Genomic DNA, 18,583 nt, shown 5'->3' with positions numbered 1-18,583 from the left:
TTTAATTTTCACTGCATTTTACCTTATTTTGATGTTGACCATTTTAATTTATATTTTTATTACTTTTAATCTTATTATTTTTCTTTTAAACAAAAATAGAAAATGCCAGTGTAGCACAGTCAGTTCAGTGGACAGAAAGTACCCTGAGCATCAAAAGCTGGAAGGTCTTCTTCTTTATTCAGTGCTGCAAGGGCCTGGAGGTGCCTGACACGGATAATCCAGCCCCCGAGAGTCCCCCTGATTTACCAACAGTCCTCTGAAAACAGTCAGGAGTCTTAGAGACCAAAAATTCTTCCCAAGAATATTTTGCCCCAAAGATAGCTAAGGAAAATTTCTTATTCTGGGAACTAGCCAGGAACAGTTAGGGCCTTTTCAGCCCTAAATGAAGACATCTGTGAACTAAAATCCAGGGCTTCCAACACATACAACTTTCTGACATTAAGCAACAAAAGAAACAAGCAAGGAGGCCGTCTTATCCAAGACTACAGTCACCCCACACGTTTAATCCTAGGGAATGAGTGTGACGACCCTGAGTACTTCCACAAGGCCTGTGTGAGGGGCCATTCATGGATGGTTAGTCTTTCAGGTAGCTTGTACAGACCTAACAACATTTCCAGTCAGACAAGGCTTCAAAGGGAGGTAGCTCTTTATTAGCTACTTCTCTATTCATAAAAGCCAAGGAGAAAAATCACAGGCTGCAAAATAATCACACAGATTTTAGGAGGTGGCAGCATTAGCTAAATCTCCCTTTTCTGTAAAAGATGAAATCCCAAAATTTATTTGATAATTGAGACACGCAAAATCCCAGAGCTTATTATGAAAAGAGAAGCTAATCCACTCTGACCTTACCCCTAAAAGGGAGTTTCCAGAGGACAAGCAGTTGTGACAAGTTTTTAAACATCTCAAGAAATCTCAGGAGGAGGCTCACAACTGGACCCACACACTGAGCTCAAATAATAACAAGAAGAACAGTCAACACACAAACACACATAAGCACACGCACACACAGGTGCAGACCACATGACCACAGACACCCATACCCAAGCACACATACCACATATACAATCACATTCATATACATATGCACACACCCAAAAAAACCACACGTGCATGTGGATAGGCACACTCACACGTGTATGCATGCACACAAGCACACACCCTCCCACCCCCCACGCATTCACGCTCACATGTGTGCAGACACATGCACACACGCACACAAGCACACACACACATTCTGAGCACAAAGCATGGCTGTGACTGCTTCGTACCAATCCCATCATTCAAGCCTCCCAACAAATCTATGAGGCAGGCACTATTATTATCCCTGTTTCTCAGATAAGGAAACTGAAGTACAAGGAGATTAAATAATTTGTCCAAGTTTACAAAGCTGGTGACAAAGCAAGGATTCAAATGCATTTCTAGAGAATATGCTCATAGCTTCTACTTTTATACCACCCTCTTCACTAAGAGGCTTGATTCTAAGAGCCAGTTCTCAGAAGTGAGAATTCCACCTGATGAAGGTCTCCATTGCAGAATCAACCAGGTCTAGACCATTACGTAAGGCTTAGATTGCTGTACCTAAAGTGTGATCAAAGAACGTCCCTTAAGGGCAGATAGTTTCTGCACTGTCTTTTTATTTTTCCTTCCTCCTCGATTCTGAGCCTGAGCCAGTACCCTAAAAATGGTCAGTCTTTTGTAAATATTAGTGGAATTAAATTTCTCCCCAGTCCCACACTCAAAAAACACAGTCAAAGCAAACAAAGGAAAATGCCCATGGGAAAGACCAGAGATTTCCAGTTAAGATTTTAGACCTGGGCAAGAGAGACACACAAAAAAGCACTAAGTTCCAGACCACAGAGGACACAAGGAGCCAGCATGACTGACAACAGCTGCTCTCAAAACCCGGGTCCTCACAGAGACAGAGCTCTGCAGCCTCACCAAAGGTCACCACTCTCCAGAAGGCTTTCTAAGTACCAACGGTCCTATAACATCAGATATAATAAACACTGGGTGGCCGCATGGCTTAGTGGGAAAAATCCAAGCTATGAAGTTAGCCGTGGGCTCAACTCTGAGCTCTACCCTTTATTAGCTGCGTGACTTCTGGGTAAATGACTTAAGGGCTCCAATCTTTCGTGTCCTCATATTAAAATGGGAATACTCAGACCTACCTTACTATGATGGGAAAGGTATTAAATGACATACATAGATAAAAAGGACGGCACCTAAAACATAGCAAATGCTTAACAGTAACTACTGACATTGTTAGTAGTTTCATTCTGTTATATAAGGAAATCAGTGGTAGTTCAGAAATCACTGCCCTGCTATTTCCATATCACTGAGACAGGCCTCACCCGCTGGTTGAAGTTCCTGTTCAAAGCCACACTCAGAAGGTCAATAGCATATTTGGAAGAGCTGTAGGGCTCCTGGCCTTTGCTGTGCTGGATGTCCTCAAGGTTGAAATTAGATTTCACTGCATTACGAGATGATGTCCAGATGAGCTGAGATGGACTGTCACTATGAAACAGGAGAGATTCCAGTTCCCGAATCTGAATGAGGAATAAAAGAAACAAAAAAATGTATCAAAATATACTGGGGGAGTACAAGATAACAATTTTGAAACCAATATAAATGTACACTAGAATTGAACAGGTATGTCATTGGTAGAGTGGGACACAGGTACACAAGAGAAGAGACTAGACTGATCTGTGTGGTAAGGGATTAGAGTCAGAGACATCAGTGTGAACTCATGATTAGCTTAATAAAGATTCAGATGGTTACATACAAAATATTTACAGATATTTATACATAAATGGGTTAGTATGCACATAGATACATCCTTGCTCTGTTAGCTGAGAGAGCCTAGAAGCAAATGCTATCTCAACAGCAATAAGCACCCATACCTTGGTTTCTAATACCATTCTCCAATAAAAGGAAACAGATCTCCTTAGGAAAATGGCTGATTCTAAGACTGGGATAGGAAATACGTAAGATGAGTCTTAAACATCATGTGATGCCAGAAAGGATGTGCTCAAAACAAAACCAGAAAGCCATAATGATGAGGGCACGTCGAAGATATAGAGGTTCCACAGGACAGAAAGCCTAGAAATAAACCCACGCAGCTATGGTCAATTAACCTAAGACAAAGGAGGCAAGAATATACAATGGAGAAAAGACAGTCTCTTCAATAAGTGGTGAAGGGAAAACTGGACAGCTACATGTAAAAGAATGAAATTAGAACATTCTCTAACACCATACACAAAAATAAACTCAAAGTGGATTAAAGACCTAAATGTAAGACCAGATAGTATAAAACTCCTAGAGGAAAACATAGGCAGAACATTCTTTGACATAAATTGCAGCAATATCTTTTTGGATCCACCTCCTAGAGTAATGAAAGTGAAAACAAAAATAAACAAATGGGACCTAATTAAACTTAAAAGCTTTTGCACAGCAAAGGAAACCATAAACAAAACAAAAATACAACCTACAGAATGGGAGAAAATATTTGCAAATGATGCAACCAAAAAGGGATTAATTTCCAAAATATACAAACAGCTCATACAGCTCAATATCAGAAAAAACAAACAACCCAGTCAAAAAATGGGCAGGAGATCTACATAGACATTCCTCCAAAGAAGACATACAGATGGCCAAGAGGCACATGAAAAGATGCTCAACATCGCTAATTATTAGAGAAATGCAAATCAAAACTACGATGAGGTGTCACCTCATACCAGACTACAAATAATAAATGCTGGGGAGGGTGTGGAGAAAAGGGAACCCTCCTACACTGCTGATGGGAATATAAACTGGTACAGCCACTATGGAGAACAATATGGAGGAGCTCTACTAAAAATAGAGCTACCATATGATCCTGCAATCCCACTCTTGGGCATCTGGAGAAAACCATACTGCAAAAAGATACATGCACCCCAATGTTCATTGAAGTACTACTTATAATACCCAAGACATGGAAGCAATCTACATGTCCATCAACTGATAAATGGATAAAGACGATGTGAGATAGATAGATAGATATAGATAGATAGATATATAGATATATATATATGCCACAATGGAATACTACTCAGCCATAAAAAAGAATGGAATAATACCATTTGCAGCAACATGGATGGACCTATCATACTAAGTGAAGTAAGTCAGAGAAAGACAAATATCATATGACATCACTTATATGTGAAATCTAAAAAAATGATACAAATGAACTTATTTATGAAACAGACACAGAAAACAAACTTATGGTTACCAAAGAGGAAAGGTCAGGGGGGAGGGATAGATTAGGAATTTGGGAATAACATATACACACTACCATATAAAAAATAGATAACCAACAAGTATAACACAGGGAACTACACTCAATATTTTGTAATAATCTATATGGGAAAAGAATCTGAAAAAAAAAGATATGTGTGTGTGTGTGTGTGTATATATATATATATACACACACATACATGTACGTATAACTGAATCACTTTGCTGTACACCTGAAACTAACACAACATTCTAAATCAATTGTACTTCAATAAAATTTTTAATAAATAAATAAATTTTTAAAAAAGATATAGAGGTTCCAACTGAAAGAGCTCCCAATGGCCCAAACTAAAATAATTTGAGCAAGAAAATAAAGTAGTATTTATAATACAAAGGAGAAAAATATATATCCATGAATCTGCATGGATATAACAAATGATTTTTTTCAGTTTTACTGAGGAATAATAGGCCAATAAATAAGTGATTGGAAAAAGATTTAAGTGGAGGAAAATAGACAAATCTCCCTTGCAGAGAGCTACTTGCAATAACTACTCTACTCTTAAGGAGGTCAAGCACAACCCCTTAAGTGTGGGCTACACATAGTAACTCTTCCAAAGAGTACAGTATGTAAAGGGAGAAAGAAACAAGTAACTTAATAGTGGAAAAACCTGACAAACACTGATTCAAGTCAGGGGATCAAAAAGAACATCAATATACCTAGAGTCTGTCATACAGAGTGAAGTTAGTCAGAAAGAGAAAAACAAATACCATATGCTAACACATATATATGGAATCTAAAAAAAAAAAAAGGTTCTGATGAACCTAAGGGCAGGACAGGAATAAAGACACAGACATAGAGAATGGACTTGAGGATATGGGGAGGGGGAAGGGTAAGCTGGGATGAAGTGAGAAAGTGGCACTGACATATATACACTACCAAATGTAAAAGAGATAGCTAGTGGGAAGCAGCCGCATAGCACAGGGAGATCAGCTCCGTGCTTTGTGACCACCCAGAGGGGTGTGATATAGGGAGGGTGGGAGGGAGGGAGACGCAAGAGGGAGGAGATATGGGAACATATGTATAACTGATTCACTTTGTTACAAAGTAGAAACTAACACACCATTGTAAAGCAATTATACTCCAATAAAGATGTTTAAAAAAAAAGAACATCAATACTGATAAAACATATTGATTAGATGTGATGAGAATGGCACTCCGTCTCTGTGGTCTTCTTCCTAAAAACACATTTTCTCAAATCTAACCATGAGGAAAACAGACAAATCCCAATCAAGGGACCATGTACAAATACCCGAGCAGTAATCCCAAAACTGTCAAGGTCTTCAAAAACAAGGAAAGTGTGAGAAACTATCACAACCAAGAAGAGCCTAAGGAGATTTGACTATTAAATGTAATGTGGTATCCTAGAAGGGGTGCTAGAACTGAAAAGGGACATCACACAAAATTAAAGAGTTCTGAATAAGGTATGGACTTTCATTAATAGTAATGTATCAATATTGGTTCACTAATTGTGACAAATCTACCATACTAATGTAAGATGTCAATAATAGAGGAAACTGGGCATAGTGTATGCAGGAACTCTCTTTGCAATAATTCTATAAATCTAAGATTATCCTAAAACTGAAGTTTTATTAAAGAAAAATCTAGGAAATCTTCCAGATGTGCAATGAACATTTACATCAAACACAATCAAGAGAACTCATGAACATGAGATTAAATCAGTTACCTGGTTCCACAACTGTAATATTGCACTGTGCCTGGAACTTTACAGAAATTCTCTCTACTCTTTTAACAGCCCTAAAAGTTTGGTCATTTATAATCAAACTGGGGATGGATCCATTTATATAATGCATTTACATCTGGACATAGAATCCAAGTTTGTGATCCATAAAAAGTTGTAAGATTCCTAAAACTAATTTGGAGAGAGTGGAAGGCATCATCAACCTTCCTATCATTTTATTTGATAAATCAATCCCAAAACCCCTGCTGATAGGCCTACCTATATAAGGATACACAAAGATAAGTCATGTCACAAGGACATCTGTAATAACTGTGCCTTTGGCCACAACTCTCCTCTGCCATTCCCCCAACCTGGATTACCCCAATACTAGATATCCTTAACAACTTAATTTTTTAAACAATAGATTCATCAAAAAATTAACAGACTATTAACAGCAACAATTAACTTACCCTCTACCACTGCCAATTAATTTAATAATTTGAAAAGAGAGCAAAGAGGAGAGGATTATGAAAAGATAAAGAAAATATTAGATAATGAATCCCTGTAGAGTTATAAAACATGACCATATAAGAATTCAATCCCATCCTGAACTATATTTTAACTTTTGTCATTGAAAAGGTAATACCACATATTTTTTTTAAGATTCATGTTTCATTCTAAAGGATCTAGAATGAAACATGAATCTCCCACTCATCCCTGATGCTCTAGCACCCCAGTTCAAAGGTATCCACTGTTCCCAATTTCATCTGTATCATTCTAGAAATAGTATATACATGTATATACAATGTGTAAAGATATATATTTTTGTTTGTTTACACAAATGAGATCACACTATACAAATTACAACCTGCTATTTCTTCTCAATAATGAAATACTAGAGGCTATCCCATGTAAGTGCAAAATATTTATCGGATTTCTTTTAGTGGTTTCACAATATTCCAATGTTTATGTATATCTTAAATTATGTATATACAGGCTAGTCCTCAAGGAGGTCCAATTTTGAGGGAAATTAGGTTTAAGGTGAAAAAAGTGATCATGAATATAAAAGTGTCAGAGATACAAGTTCTATGCAAGCAAACCCAACATTAGAAGGAGTTCTTCTCGCACCAAGGAATTAAAAGCAACTGGCAACATATCTGGCCATTACTTAATCTAGATATTAAAGCTGTCCTATGAGACTAAACCTGAGGAAAAAGCACAGAACAACCTAGACAAGTTGCACATCCCTTGCTTAACTTTATAGTTGCCTGAAATTGTGGCACACCAGACTGGATGCTTAAAAAAAAATCTCAAATCAAGATAGTAAAAGATTAACCATGAAGTAGTGTTTAATAATGGCTTCCCTGTCACCCCATCCTATCTGATGCAAAGCCCAGTTTCAAAGACCATTTAGAACAGTACTGGTGCACTTACTCAGTTCTGTACATTGTTTCTGAAGGTGCTTGTGTGTTTATACCTTACTTTCTCTCCGATCTCTAAAGCTGATGTCAAAAGAAAAAATATACCAGTAGGCTGCTTTAAGCAATGTCTTCAAAGAGTAGAGTGATCACCCTATTTAAACACGCAAAGATTTAATGCTAGCCATAAACTAATGAGCTTAACGAAACAGCACTGTGATCTATCTATGCAAGTGTTTAGGATCACAGTACTAAGTGTTGGCTTATTAAGCCCAAAGCCTTTTTACCAGGATAAAGTGGCCAAAGACATTGGTTGCAAACACCTCCTGGAGGCCATCGGCAGTAATCTTTTCACTCTGGGTCAGCACTCCTTCAGCTGTAGAGAATATATGAATCGCTTTTCTGAAACAGTAGAAGACAATTGCATGACTTTTTAAAGCTTTTTTAACTGAAGATACTAAACAGACTCCCCCTCCTGCCTTCCCCCACCCTAAAACTACATTTTCCTTGATTCTGTAATAACAGGAACAAAAATACCTATTTCTCAGAGTGGGTTATCATGAGTACTAAATCAAATGCAAAAATGCTTTCTTGCCCCAATTCACAGAAGGACTTACACAGTTATAGCTCATACTACCAATAGGAACCTGAGTCTCTCAAAAACCTGCTGCAAAAACTCTCGTCACCTCTTTCCAAACCAGGTTACAAGTCAGCTGCCCTGGGGAAATAATAGCTATGCCAAGAAGAAAAAGTCATCCCCTGAACACTGACTTTTAACTGCTGAACAAAGTTAAACAGGCTGTTTTATTATCAGGAATTCTTGAAGCATCGAATATACTAATTGATTTGCTGTGAGATCTATGTCGTAGGTCAAGACCAGCGTGGAATTTTGTGTGTAGGGCTCTGTTTAATGGCAGAGAAGTAAAACAAAAGTAGCAGTATAGGAAATAGCATGCAGTGAGAGTAGTATCTGTTTATGAATAAGTACCCTGGGTCACAAAATAAGATTTATTTCTTACTGTAGGTTGTGGTTAAACATTTTTGGAAGCCACTCTAATAATGCATATAGAGAATCTCCCAGGAAGGTATTTAGGTCTGTACATTTCCCCAGGCTACTGGTCAGGGCACCTGGCATACAGCTGAGAAATGCTTCTCAAGTTGCCTTCCTGGGTATTAGAGTCTCACTGACAATTCTGCCTAGTTCTGAAATGTTCTTGCTAACAGACACAGTCAGGCAGACCAAAATTGACCTGCCAAAACGTCCAACCACTCAGAATGTCCTGGGGACCAAGAACACAATAAGAATCATGACTTGCAACATTCCTCACAAAGATGAAACCTTCTTTCATGACATGGCTGCAACACGTCCTTTCTGTCTTCATTCTTCTCAACACCCCCTCATCTCAAGTTATCCTACTGAGGGCAAAACCAGGCAAAGTAATAAACACCTCCCTTCTAATCAGTTCACCTAGAAGACGGAAATTACCTTGAAAAGAGGCCACAGAAAAGTGCTTTGATATTTAGCTGTGGATTAGGCATGATCCCAGCATTTAGATATACATAGTCAAATCTCTGAAACCTGCAAGTAAAACCAAGAAAAGATCGTTAGTTATCTCTTTGAGCAACTAGAATAAAGAAGGCCTATGAAGGACAGAAAGTACTTTCTGAACCAAAAAGATGGCCATAGCAAGCTAAAGCATCAGTATTACATTCTCAACAGTTTTTCTTTAGCCATGGTAAATATTTGAGTATTCTTTTTTTTGATGGTGGCTTCAAACAGAATTTGGAGAGCTATAACGGGCTTTGAAGTCCAATCTTCTCTGATCAATGCCCCTTCCAGCTTAGTCCTCCCAACAAGGCACTGAAACAACTTTCTATTAAACCCACTCTCCTTCTGGTCTTAGAAAGTTTTTTGCATTTTTTTTTAATTCACATTTTCCCTCATTGACAAGTGAAATCTATGTAATCTGATCCATCAGTGCTGGAATCTGAACACCAAGATATCCACTAGAGCATTAGATCCATGTGGAAACCTCTCCTTGTTCATGGCCAGGTGCTCTGTGTCATAAAATGATGAAAGCTCACAAGAATACAGTGAGATTATAGAAGCTGAATGGGGGTAAGGTGCTTCCGATAGGCTCCCTCCAGGACACGTGTGAAATGCTGACTTGCGAAGCCTTTTTCACCAACGTAAACCTTGATCTAAGTGTATTCTTTTTGAACTAGATTCAAGGTAAGTAGAGCCCGTGCTCATTACACTTACAGACACTATGAATATTCAAAATGTCGCCTAGAATTCTGTGCACCACACTGTCTCCCTGTCCTCCGTATAACCCAGGACAACACGGGCCACAGCTACTAAAGCTGGTACCTCAGGATCATACATGGTTACCAATACACACCACACACGACATTTCCTGATCATCCTATAAGTAATCAACAGCCACATGGCTCTAATTATAAACTGACTGTTTAAACTGCTCATACTGATACCATCAGGTTATCCATGTAAGAGCCACAGAGACAGTATGGGTCCAGCTATTGCTAGTTGTTCCATTATCTAACTTGCAAACTTTCACCTAAGTATACTAACAAATCTCGCTGGGAACGGAGAGGGAATGTGTAGCAAAGAGTGGAAATGGCAAATTTCCAAATTCAGGTCTGGCTGCAGTTAAACGGCATAGTACCCTTGAAAGCTTAAATGACTGACACAAGTGCTCTATTCTGGATAAAACGGAACCACTATTCCTTATCAGTTTTCAGCGGCACAAATCTAATAGAACAGAGTATCACAGGTGGAAAGACCAGCATCAGGAACGGTGCTGCTTCAGCCAACTGGAAAGGGCCCTTCTCAAGCTCTCTTAGCCTCTAAATTTAGGTCCACAGTCGAAGATATCCATTTGGGCCATGAAGTGCAAGACATCCTTCGTATAAGCAAGAGATCTATCTGGACACTGTCACATATTCCCAAATTTGTCAGTATCACTACAACCATCATTTCCTAAATTCGGATAATACCACCCACCTCAAAGAGAGCTGTTTTGAGGATTAAATAAATACATCAACGCTGCACTTAAATGCTGACAGGCAGCTGGGACAACTCACCATCTTAGTGCTACCTTCTTCCCCACAGCCTCCCCCCCTTATGTTTGGGTCGAATTACTAAATATCTTACTAAATACTAAATTACTAAAACTGTGATAACCTATCCTGAGCCTTTGAAGGCAGTTGAGAATAGTCAGTACTATGAATGTTGCAACATGAAATCTCAAAACTGTACTGAAATGGGCTACGACTAACTGAGGATGAAGGTTCTATTCTGCTAAACAAGGCAATAACTAAATCTATACAAAACAGGATGAGAGAGCCAACTGGCTGAGAAGGTTTGGGGACAGAAAGCCTGCAAACACGACTTGAAACTCATAACTGCTCTCCCGACTTGAAGGTTTTAAATCAGCAAGGACACTGACTGTATAGTTTCACAGACTTGGAGACAAGTTATGGAAAAGTAGATGTGAAACCTAGAAAAGCTCAGTTTTTAGAAAGACAGTGTGACAGAAAATTCTAGGAGCTCAGCAGTAGAGGAGAGCAAACCCTCATTTACAAAGGGCTAAGGCTGCAGGGAAAACCGTGCCGAAGAAAACCAGTTTCACTTTGTAACTTGTACATGTGGAACAGGGTAATGCAAATTGCTATCAATAAACATATACAAAATGCAAACTATTGCAAACTTCCCTGGTGGCGCAGTGGTTGAGAGTCCGCCTGCCGATGCAGGGGACACGGGTTCGTGTCCCGGTCCGGGAAGATCCCACATGCCGCGGAGCGGCTGGGCCCGTGAGCCATGGCCGCTGAGCCTGTGCTCCGCAACAGGAGAGGCCACAATAGTGAGAGGCCCCCGTACCGCAAAACAAAAACAAAACAAAAGCAAACTATTATTCTTCAGCCAACGCTTTAACCAAGAAGGTCTTCCTTATGTATACTGAAGTTCATTTTATTGTCCAAGGAAATAAAGCAGCTCTTGCTTTGTAAGGGCCTCAATTACAAAAATATAATTAATAATTTATTGTTTAAATTAAATGACTGATTAAATTTAATTATTCCAGATATTGCTAGGACTCAGCATGGACTAGTGCAGGGTTCTTGACTTTTTGATCATAAATTCTTCTTAGAATTTAATAAAAAGCATGCCCTCTCTCTCCAGAAAAATGCACTGTGCACCCATATGCAATTTATTGTACACACTTTCTGGGAATTTATACATCCAAGGACTCTATCCCTTCATATACTAAATATTTATCAAATGTTTATTACATGCCAATTACTGTCCAGGTATGAACAAATTTTTAGTGGCCTGGGGAAGTTTCTTCACTTGTCAGTACCTGCCCTACCACTTAATGAAGTTCTTATGTGAAGGAAAGATGCAAAAAATGCATTCAAACATCAAAGGACTTACACTAACATAAAGCTTCACAACTGACCACATGTCAAAATACACTGATAAATTAATCTTCATGGAATGGTCATGATTTTGACTGAGAATGAAATTTTGGTACTGAGGCAAGGCAATAACGGGTCACTCTATACAGATTTCCTCAGCGTAACTTCTTTTTATACTGCACCTATTTCTTTTTCAGGTTTTCCTATCCTTTCTTATTCTATTAGCTGTTGTGTTGCACGATCACATGAGAGAAAAGCCGTCCACAAGAGGCATACCTTTGCTTGAGCTCCTTGGAGGCCTGGAACACTGACGGCAGGCTGCTGACATCCACCTGCACGGTGGAGACCTCGGCGGTGGGGTGGGAGGCCAGCAGAGCAGTGCGGACGGCTTCCGCTTTGCTCATGTTCCTGCACGCCAAGCACAGGTGAAGCTCATGGTCTTCCTCCAGCAACCGCCTGCAGAGGGCTAGGCCAACGCCACTGAAAGGACAATTCAGATACAGGATATGCATTCAATGAGATGGTGCCAAATAGAAGCATTTCTCCCTGGCTCAGAAGACTGATTTTGTCAGCTTGAGCCCCAACCAGGAGCCCAGGTAGACAGAAAGAATTCAAAAATTATGTATATATGTGCCACATCTTCTTTATCCATTCATCCGATGATGGACACTTAGGTTGTTTCCATCTCCGGGCTATTGTAAATAGCGCTGCAATGAACATTTTGGGACATATATACACTACCAAACGTATGGTAGATAGCTAGTGGGAAGCAGCCGCATAGCACAGGGAGATCAGCTCGGTGCTTTGTGACCACCTAGAGGGGTGGGATAGGGAGGGTGGGAGGGAGGGAGATGCAAGAGGGAAGAGATATGGGAACATATGTATATGTATAACTGATTCATTTTGTTGTAAAGCAGAAACTAACACACCATTGTAAAGCAATAAAAAAAATAATAATGTTGCAATAAAAAAATGTAAAAGAAAAAAAAATTATGTAAAGAAGGGGGAACCCTCCAACTCTAATAGTCACTGGCTCAGGACGCTGTCCCGTTTGTGTCTCTTTCATTCTGCAAAAGCTCGATGACCCAAATAACTCGACTGCAAATCAGAGTTCTCCTTTAGCATTTCTTTTAAGACAGAGTTTATCCTGCCAGTGGTTTTCACTTTACACTGATTATGACACTCATGAAAGTGATTCAGTACATTACCAGCAAATGTGGAAAAGAACATCTTATTAGTGTTTTCCGGTGTGCATGTTTTGCTCCGCTAAGTTCCTCGAGGGCAAGGGCTCTACTATCTGTTGGTATCATGGCCAGTAGCAGGAGCACCAGAAATTCCTGATAAGGAATGGGTGAATCTTTCAAGGAAAAGGTATAAGTAACATGGCAGGAGATAGAAGTCCCTCTCAACTGCTACGATTGAATAACCAACAGGAAGAGAAAGAACTCAACATGATTAAGTAGAAGATAGGAATGGGACATATAAGATGGGTACCAGGAGAGAGAAGCAGGGATGAGTACAAGTGTCAAAGATAAATGACCTCCTTCAGAAAGAGCATTGTGAAACCACATAATGGGGACAGCATTCAGACCAGGTTGGCTGATAACAATGAAAACCTGGGTAAATGGGTTTTCTTCCAAGACTTAAGCTGATTCCAGGCAAAAAGCCTGGTACCATCAGTAACCTGAGCATCAAATATAGCTATGTTTATTCATCCCCACTTGAGAATAGGCCTTTACTACAAATATACAACTGCACGTATCACAATATTTGTAAAAGAAACAAACACACAAAATCAAGTCTGACTTATTTAAGCAACTTCCACATAGGAAGCACCGAACCAGTTGTTAAAGTTACTCAGGTGAGGGCACGCTAAAATTCTGCCCATTACAGACACCTGCCAGGTTTGGCTTAGTCAACATGGACATGGCCAGATAACTGAAAGTGAACTAATTTTAAATGACATTTAACATATCCTCAGTCTTAATCCCCCCAAAACTCTAAATGTAACAATTAGAAAAATGGTTTGGTTACTTTCATCCTCCACACACTGTTCACTTAATAGCAAATGAGAAGTAAAACAGGCACTAGAAGAGGCTGAATCCAAATGCCCAACCCTGGAGTAATTACTCATTGGCAGTATGGTTATTTGCACTCCTTTCATGCCTTAACAGGAAAAAGTTGCTTTTCTCTGAGTTTCTGAAGAGTATATATACTAGGTGTCTAGCACGGTGTTACATGGAATGAGATTTTTCCCCCCAGTGTTCTAACGCTCATGGACGCTGAAATTTACCTAGGGCCAGAAGCCTAGCACAAAAAAAAACAGCTGGAGTACAAAATATGGCAACCTGGTCACGATTAAATTACCAGTGATGAGAAAGTCAAAGACGGGAAGGAGGCGAGGTCTGCGTGGGAAGCGCCCTTTCCCTGGATACAGACAGTATCGTCATTGAGAGACTCATCTCTTAGTGGCGCTCTAGTTTTCTTTCCGCTGTCATGTTTAATTCAAAGCACCAGTTACTGAGCCCCTCACTGGGCCGACAAGTCCGGTACCTCGCGCAGTGGGGGACCCAGGGAAGAGCGGGCCAGGGTCTCGGCCATAGTCCCCACCGAGGCAGGGTCAGCGACGGGAGCTCCCAGGGTCGGTCTGCGGCAGGTCCTCCTGGCCCGGTACTTCCTGCTCCCTCGGACCGCCCCCCCACTCCACCCCGCCGCCGCCGCCAGTATCGCGATGGAGCCCTCACCTGCTCGCCCCGGTGATCAAAACCACTTTCCGCATGGCCGCGCACCCTATCACCACGCACCCTGGAAGCAGGTACCGCGCAAGGCTTCTCACAAGTATTATACTTTGACCCGTATCCCCGCCCCGGCCGCGCCCCCAGCCCTTCAATCAGGGCCCGGCGGGGCCCCGCCTCCCTTTGCGTCATCTACTTCGCGCTGGGTCCCTCCTCCATCGCAGCCCGCCTTCCGCTCGCGGCGCGGGGGCGGGGATGGAGTGAGATAGGCCGAGGGGCGGAGCCGCATGTCGCCCAAGGCCCAAGCCAATCCGGGCTCTCCCCGCCCCTGACCCTGCTCTCCCCGCCCCTCGGCGGAGCAGGTGTCCCGCCCCAGACCCTGCGCGCGCCGGTGGCGCAAGGCGTTTGGCTTGCTTGGGCTGTGCTCCCAGCAGAGCGGTAGGGTACGGGCTTCGTGGTATACACAGGGTCGATACCCTGGCGCCTCCGATTGGCGCTTCACTGCAGGAAGACCTCAGGATATTTGCACCAGAGCTCCTCATTTTAGAGGAAAGGTTTGAATCTAGGAACTGAAGTTTGGGGACTATCATCTACTTAGTTTTCCATCCAGGCACTGTGCCACTTAACAGCCCAGCTGCCCCAGAACTCCTCCTCCTCTAAAAAACTCATCTTCGCGAAAATGAACATTTGTTTTATTAAGAACTTTACGTAGAATCAAGCATGAAGTACCAATTTTCAAAACTTGGAATATGGTATGGAACCAGAGAATCTCAGAACTCCGTAGGACGCAATGGGTCGTGTACTGTAACCTCCTATTTCATTATGTTTCAAACTCTTTGTGGTAAAAGACCCGCTTTGTTTTTCAAAGCCATCCCAGATGGGTACTTTTGTAATATACAATAAAAATAAATTACTAGAAAAATGAAATAAAATGCAAAAGGCATACAAGCCCCAATTTTTTTTATTAGCTTCAACAGATGATACTCTGCCAAACTGCTGTAAAAACTTACTTTAGGGGCTTCCCTGGTGGCTCAGTGGCTGGGAGTCCGCCTGCCGATGCAGGGGACACGGGTTTGTGCCCTGGTCCGGGAGGATCCCACATGCCGCGGAGCGGCTGGGCCTGTGAGCCATGGCCGCTGAGCCTGCACGTCCAGAGCCTGTGCTCCGCAACGGGAGAGGCCACAGCAGTGAGAGGACCGCGTACCGCAAAAAAAAAAAAAAAAAAAAAAATTACTTTAGGTTTCTGGATTATTGTGGACTGGTAACAATGTGACCATCACCAGTCCCGGTCCACACTAAGGAATACTGCGCATCATGTATCAAACTCTGTGGAACACGCTTTATTTCACAGCCTCTTTCAAAATTTTAGTTATTTATAAACAGCAATGATCTCTGAAAGATATGACTGAGATCATTTATATTGGCTTTTGAATACCCTAGAGGTTTTGATTAATTTGGTATCAGTTAAGTATGAGATAAATCCTATACCAATAAAATTAGACTGAAAGAATAAATGTGATTATTAAAGATTTGATTCCTAAATTATCAATTCTTCTTTATTATTTAGGTGAAACACAGCTACTATCCTTAATCCCACTTTCAATTATTCTAAGAGGCCACAATTTAATAATATTTTCTCAAAGTCTTGGGGTAAAATTAACCCCATGTTGGGCTGCACCCTGCAGTCTTGCAATCCTTGCAACTGCCCAGTCGCTAGACCAAAGAAAGAACCAGAAGTCAGCTACAGAGACATCAATGATTTATTGCACAGGGAACCTTACAAGTCAGAGGCAATGATCCTGGAGTGACACCCCACTGTGTATGGCCAACAGCAGGCAGGACAAGGCAGCAATCTTCGCTACACAGTAGAGGAGAAGGTTATCAGTAATAGGGGATTTGACATCAAAAAAAAAAGAGCTCCTTGGTTGCCAGGGGGACTGCTGGAAGGTCTTGTTCTTTGGTTTAGCAACCATTGCAAGGGCCAGATTTTCTTGTTGATGATCAAACATACTGGAGTCATTCTGGTCCTCGGGCTAGAACAATAGTTAGCTGGGGGGTGGGCTGATCATAGAGGTAGTTACTAATTAAACTTTGTGCTTAGGAGAAGGAGGCAGTCATGTGCATAAGGTAAGGGTGAGGCAGGGCCAGGTAGGGCAGGGCTGTACAGAGAGCAAGAGAGAGGCCATCTTATAAGGCCTGACGGTACACCCCAAACTTTAGAATCTAGACCCAAAGTCTCCTTTTAGAGTGTCTTAGAGCTCTGAGATGACTTGTAAAACGAATAAGAGAGGGGACACAAGTGTTGTGTGGCTATCCTATGAAAAACTCTTTCCTACAAATAAGGTGAAGATGCAGCATCTTCACAATCTAAGGGTGACAACCAGTGTAGGACTGACTGTGACTTAAGGGAAGGCCTGAAGACTTCAGAGCAAGACCAGCCGTCTCTCCTTCCATCATGATGTCCATCCAAGCCATGTGAGGAGACCTTGGTCTCCTCTTCCTTCTTTCAAATAAAGTTGCTACTTTCAAGGTTCTGCAACCTTTGAAAGACAGGCTGAACTGCTAGAGGTGCCAGAGAGACAAGGAGAATAGAACTCTGTTGATGACAGATATTTAATTTTGTATTTTAAAAATATTTTATCACATGTAGGATACTGCTCAGTAAGAGTCATAATGCATTTTTATTTACAAGTAAATGTAATTTTTTTTATCATCTCAAACTAGTCACCTTGAGTTTGTATTGTTCATGGACTATTTTCCTGGAAATACCAGAAGGAAACATGGTGCACAGTGATCCCATTTATCCCAATCCTTGGCCCCATGATTGGAAGAGTAAATGTAGCCACTTTACCTTTGACTGTCTGTTCGCTACTTCATATAATAAATCTGCCTTTACCCTAAACCCTGAAACTGATCTCTGATTTCTTTTATCGTGCCTGAAATAGCTCTTAGGTAGATAAAGATGAGTAAAGTTATCTTTAGCCTCCATAACAGAGCTCTGTTCTGGGCCCTTATAATTCTCTCCAGAACTAACTTCCCTCTGGTTTGCAAACAGGGGCAAAAGAACAGCTGCCAGTGGGGTCATGTGACTTTTCTTGTAGATATCTTTCATCTCTTTTTTTCTTCAAATCACTATACAACCAGCCTGGTTCAAAACTACTTTGAGTGGGATTTTACCCATTTCATTAGATAGTAAAAGGTCATCTGTTGCTTATGCATAAGAAGCTATTGTTCTGGAGGACTCAAGGACCAGAGGATGTTATAAGTGTATACATTACTTTTTCAAATACAAATGAGTATAAAGTTATAAATGGAGATATATCAGTTTTCTAGTTCTTAGCACTTGAAAAATGCAGTGCCCTTCAAGTTGTTAGTTCAAATGTAAAAGAGCAGACGTAATCTCCGCCCTCAGTAACGAATTATATTTTCAGATATATGCATAATATGTATCTATGGCTTATCACGTATGGACGCAAATGTATCACTCATGTCTACCTTTAAACTTAGGCAATAGTTGTTGAGAATAGAATTGTACCTCTTTGAGCATCTCTGCTGTTCCTGTTTATTTTTTTTTCTCCTTCACCCCCAATACCCCACTCTCACTACACAGATACTTGAACACCTGGCCTTCAGTCCTGGAATCAAACCAGACACTCTGGTGGTCAGAGTGTACATTCATGAGTCCTCTGGTTATTCTCTGGGAATTTATATCCATTCCCTTACCTACTATGGCTGTCACTGAAAAAAAAATAAGTTCATATTACTCAGATTATTAAAAGTATAAATGTATTCTTCAGGGACCAGGTAAGACGTATGTTGTTTTGGGTGGTTCCATCCTACTCTCTATTATGAAGACTGAGTCTGTATTCTGGTTGTTCATAGTTTTTTGTTGCTCTTTGTATGCGTGAGCAGTCTTGAGACAGACGATATTTGGATTTAGAAGGGATTTCTGTGTATCAAACAAGACAACTTTGTAACAACA

At 40.8% G+C, this 18,583-nt stretch overlaps 1 protein-coding gene across 1 annotated transcript in view; it reads right to left on the bottom strand.

The window, feature by feature from the left end:
- The window catches only part of HSD17B7 (hydroxysteroid 17-beta dehydrogenase 7), a 31,077-nt gene extending 16,274 nt beyond the window's left edge, over positions 1-14,803 (bottom strand). The window contains exons 1-5 of the mRNA XM_079935291.1: positions 14,611-14,803; positions 12,143-12,346; positions 8,916-9,008; positions 7,717-7,831; positions 2,352-2,546 (exon numbers count right to left, since the gene is read on the bottom strand). Coding sequence (XP_079791417.1) covers positions 2,352-2,546; positions 7,717-7,831; positions 8,916-9,008; positions 12,143-12,346; positions 14,611-14,645 — 642 coding nt within the window. The 5' untranslated portion in view covers positions 14,646-14,803. The remainder of the gene's footprint in view (positions 1-2,351; positions 2,547-7,716; positions 7,832-8,915; positions 9,009-12,142; positions 12,347-14,610) is intronic.
- Between the last annotated feature and the right edge of the window lie 3,780 nt (positions 14,804-18,583).

Source organism: Stenella coeruleoalba (genome assembly GCF_951394435.1).
Source record: "Stenella coeruleoalba genome assembly, chromosome: 1".
In the NCBI taxonomy this organism is placed as follows: Eukaryota; Metazoa; Chordata; class Mammalia; order Artiodactyla; family Delphinidae; genus Stenella; species Stenella coeruleoalba.
The sequence above is the reverse complement of the archived record's forward strand: the minus strand, read 5'-3'. Positions and strand labels throughout refer to the sequence as shown.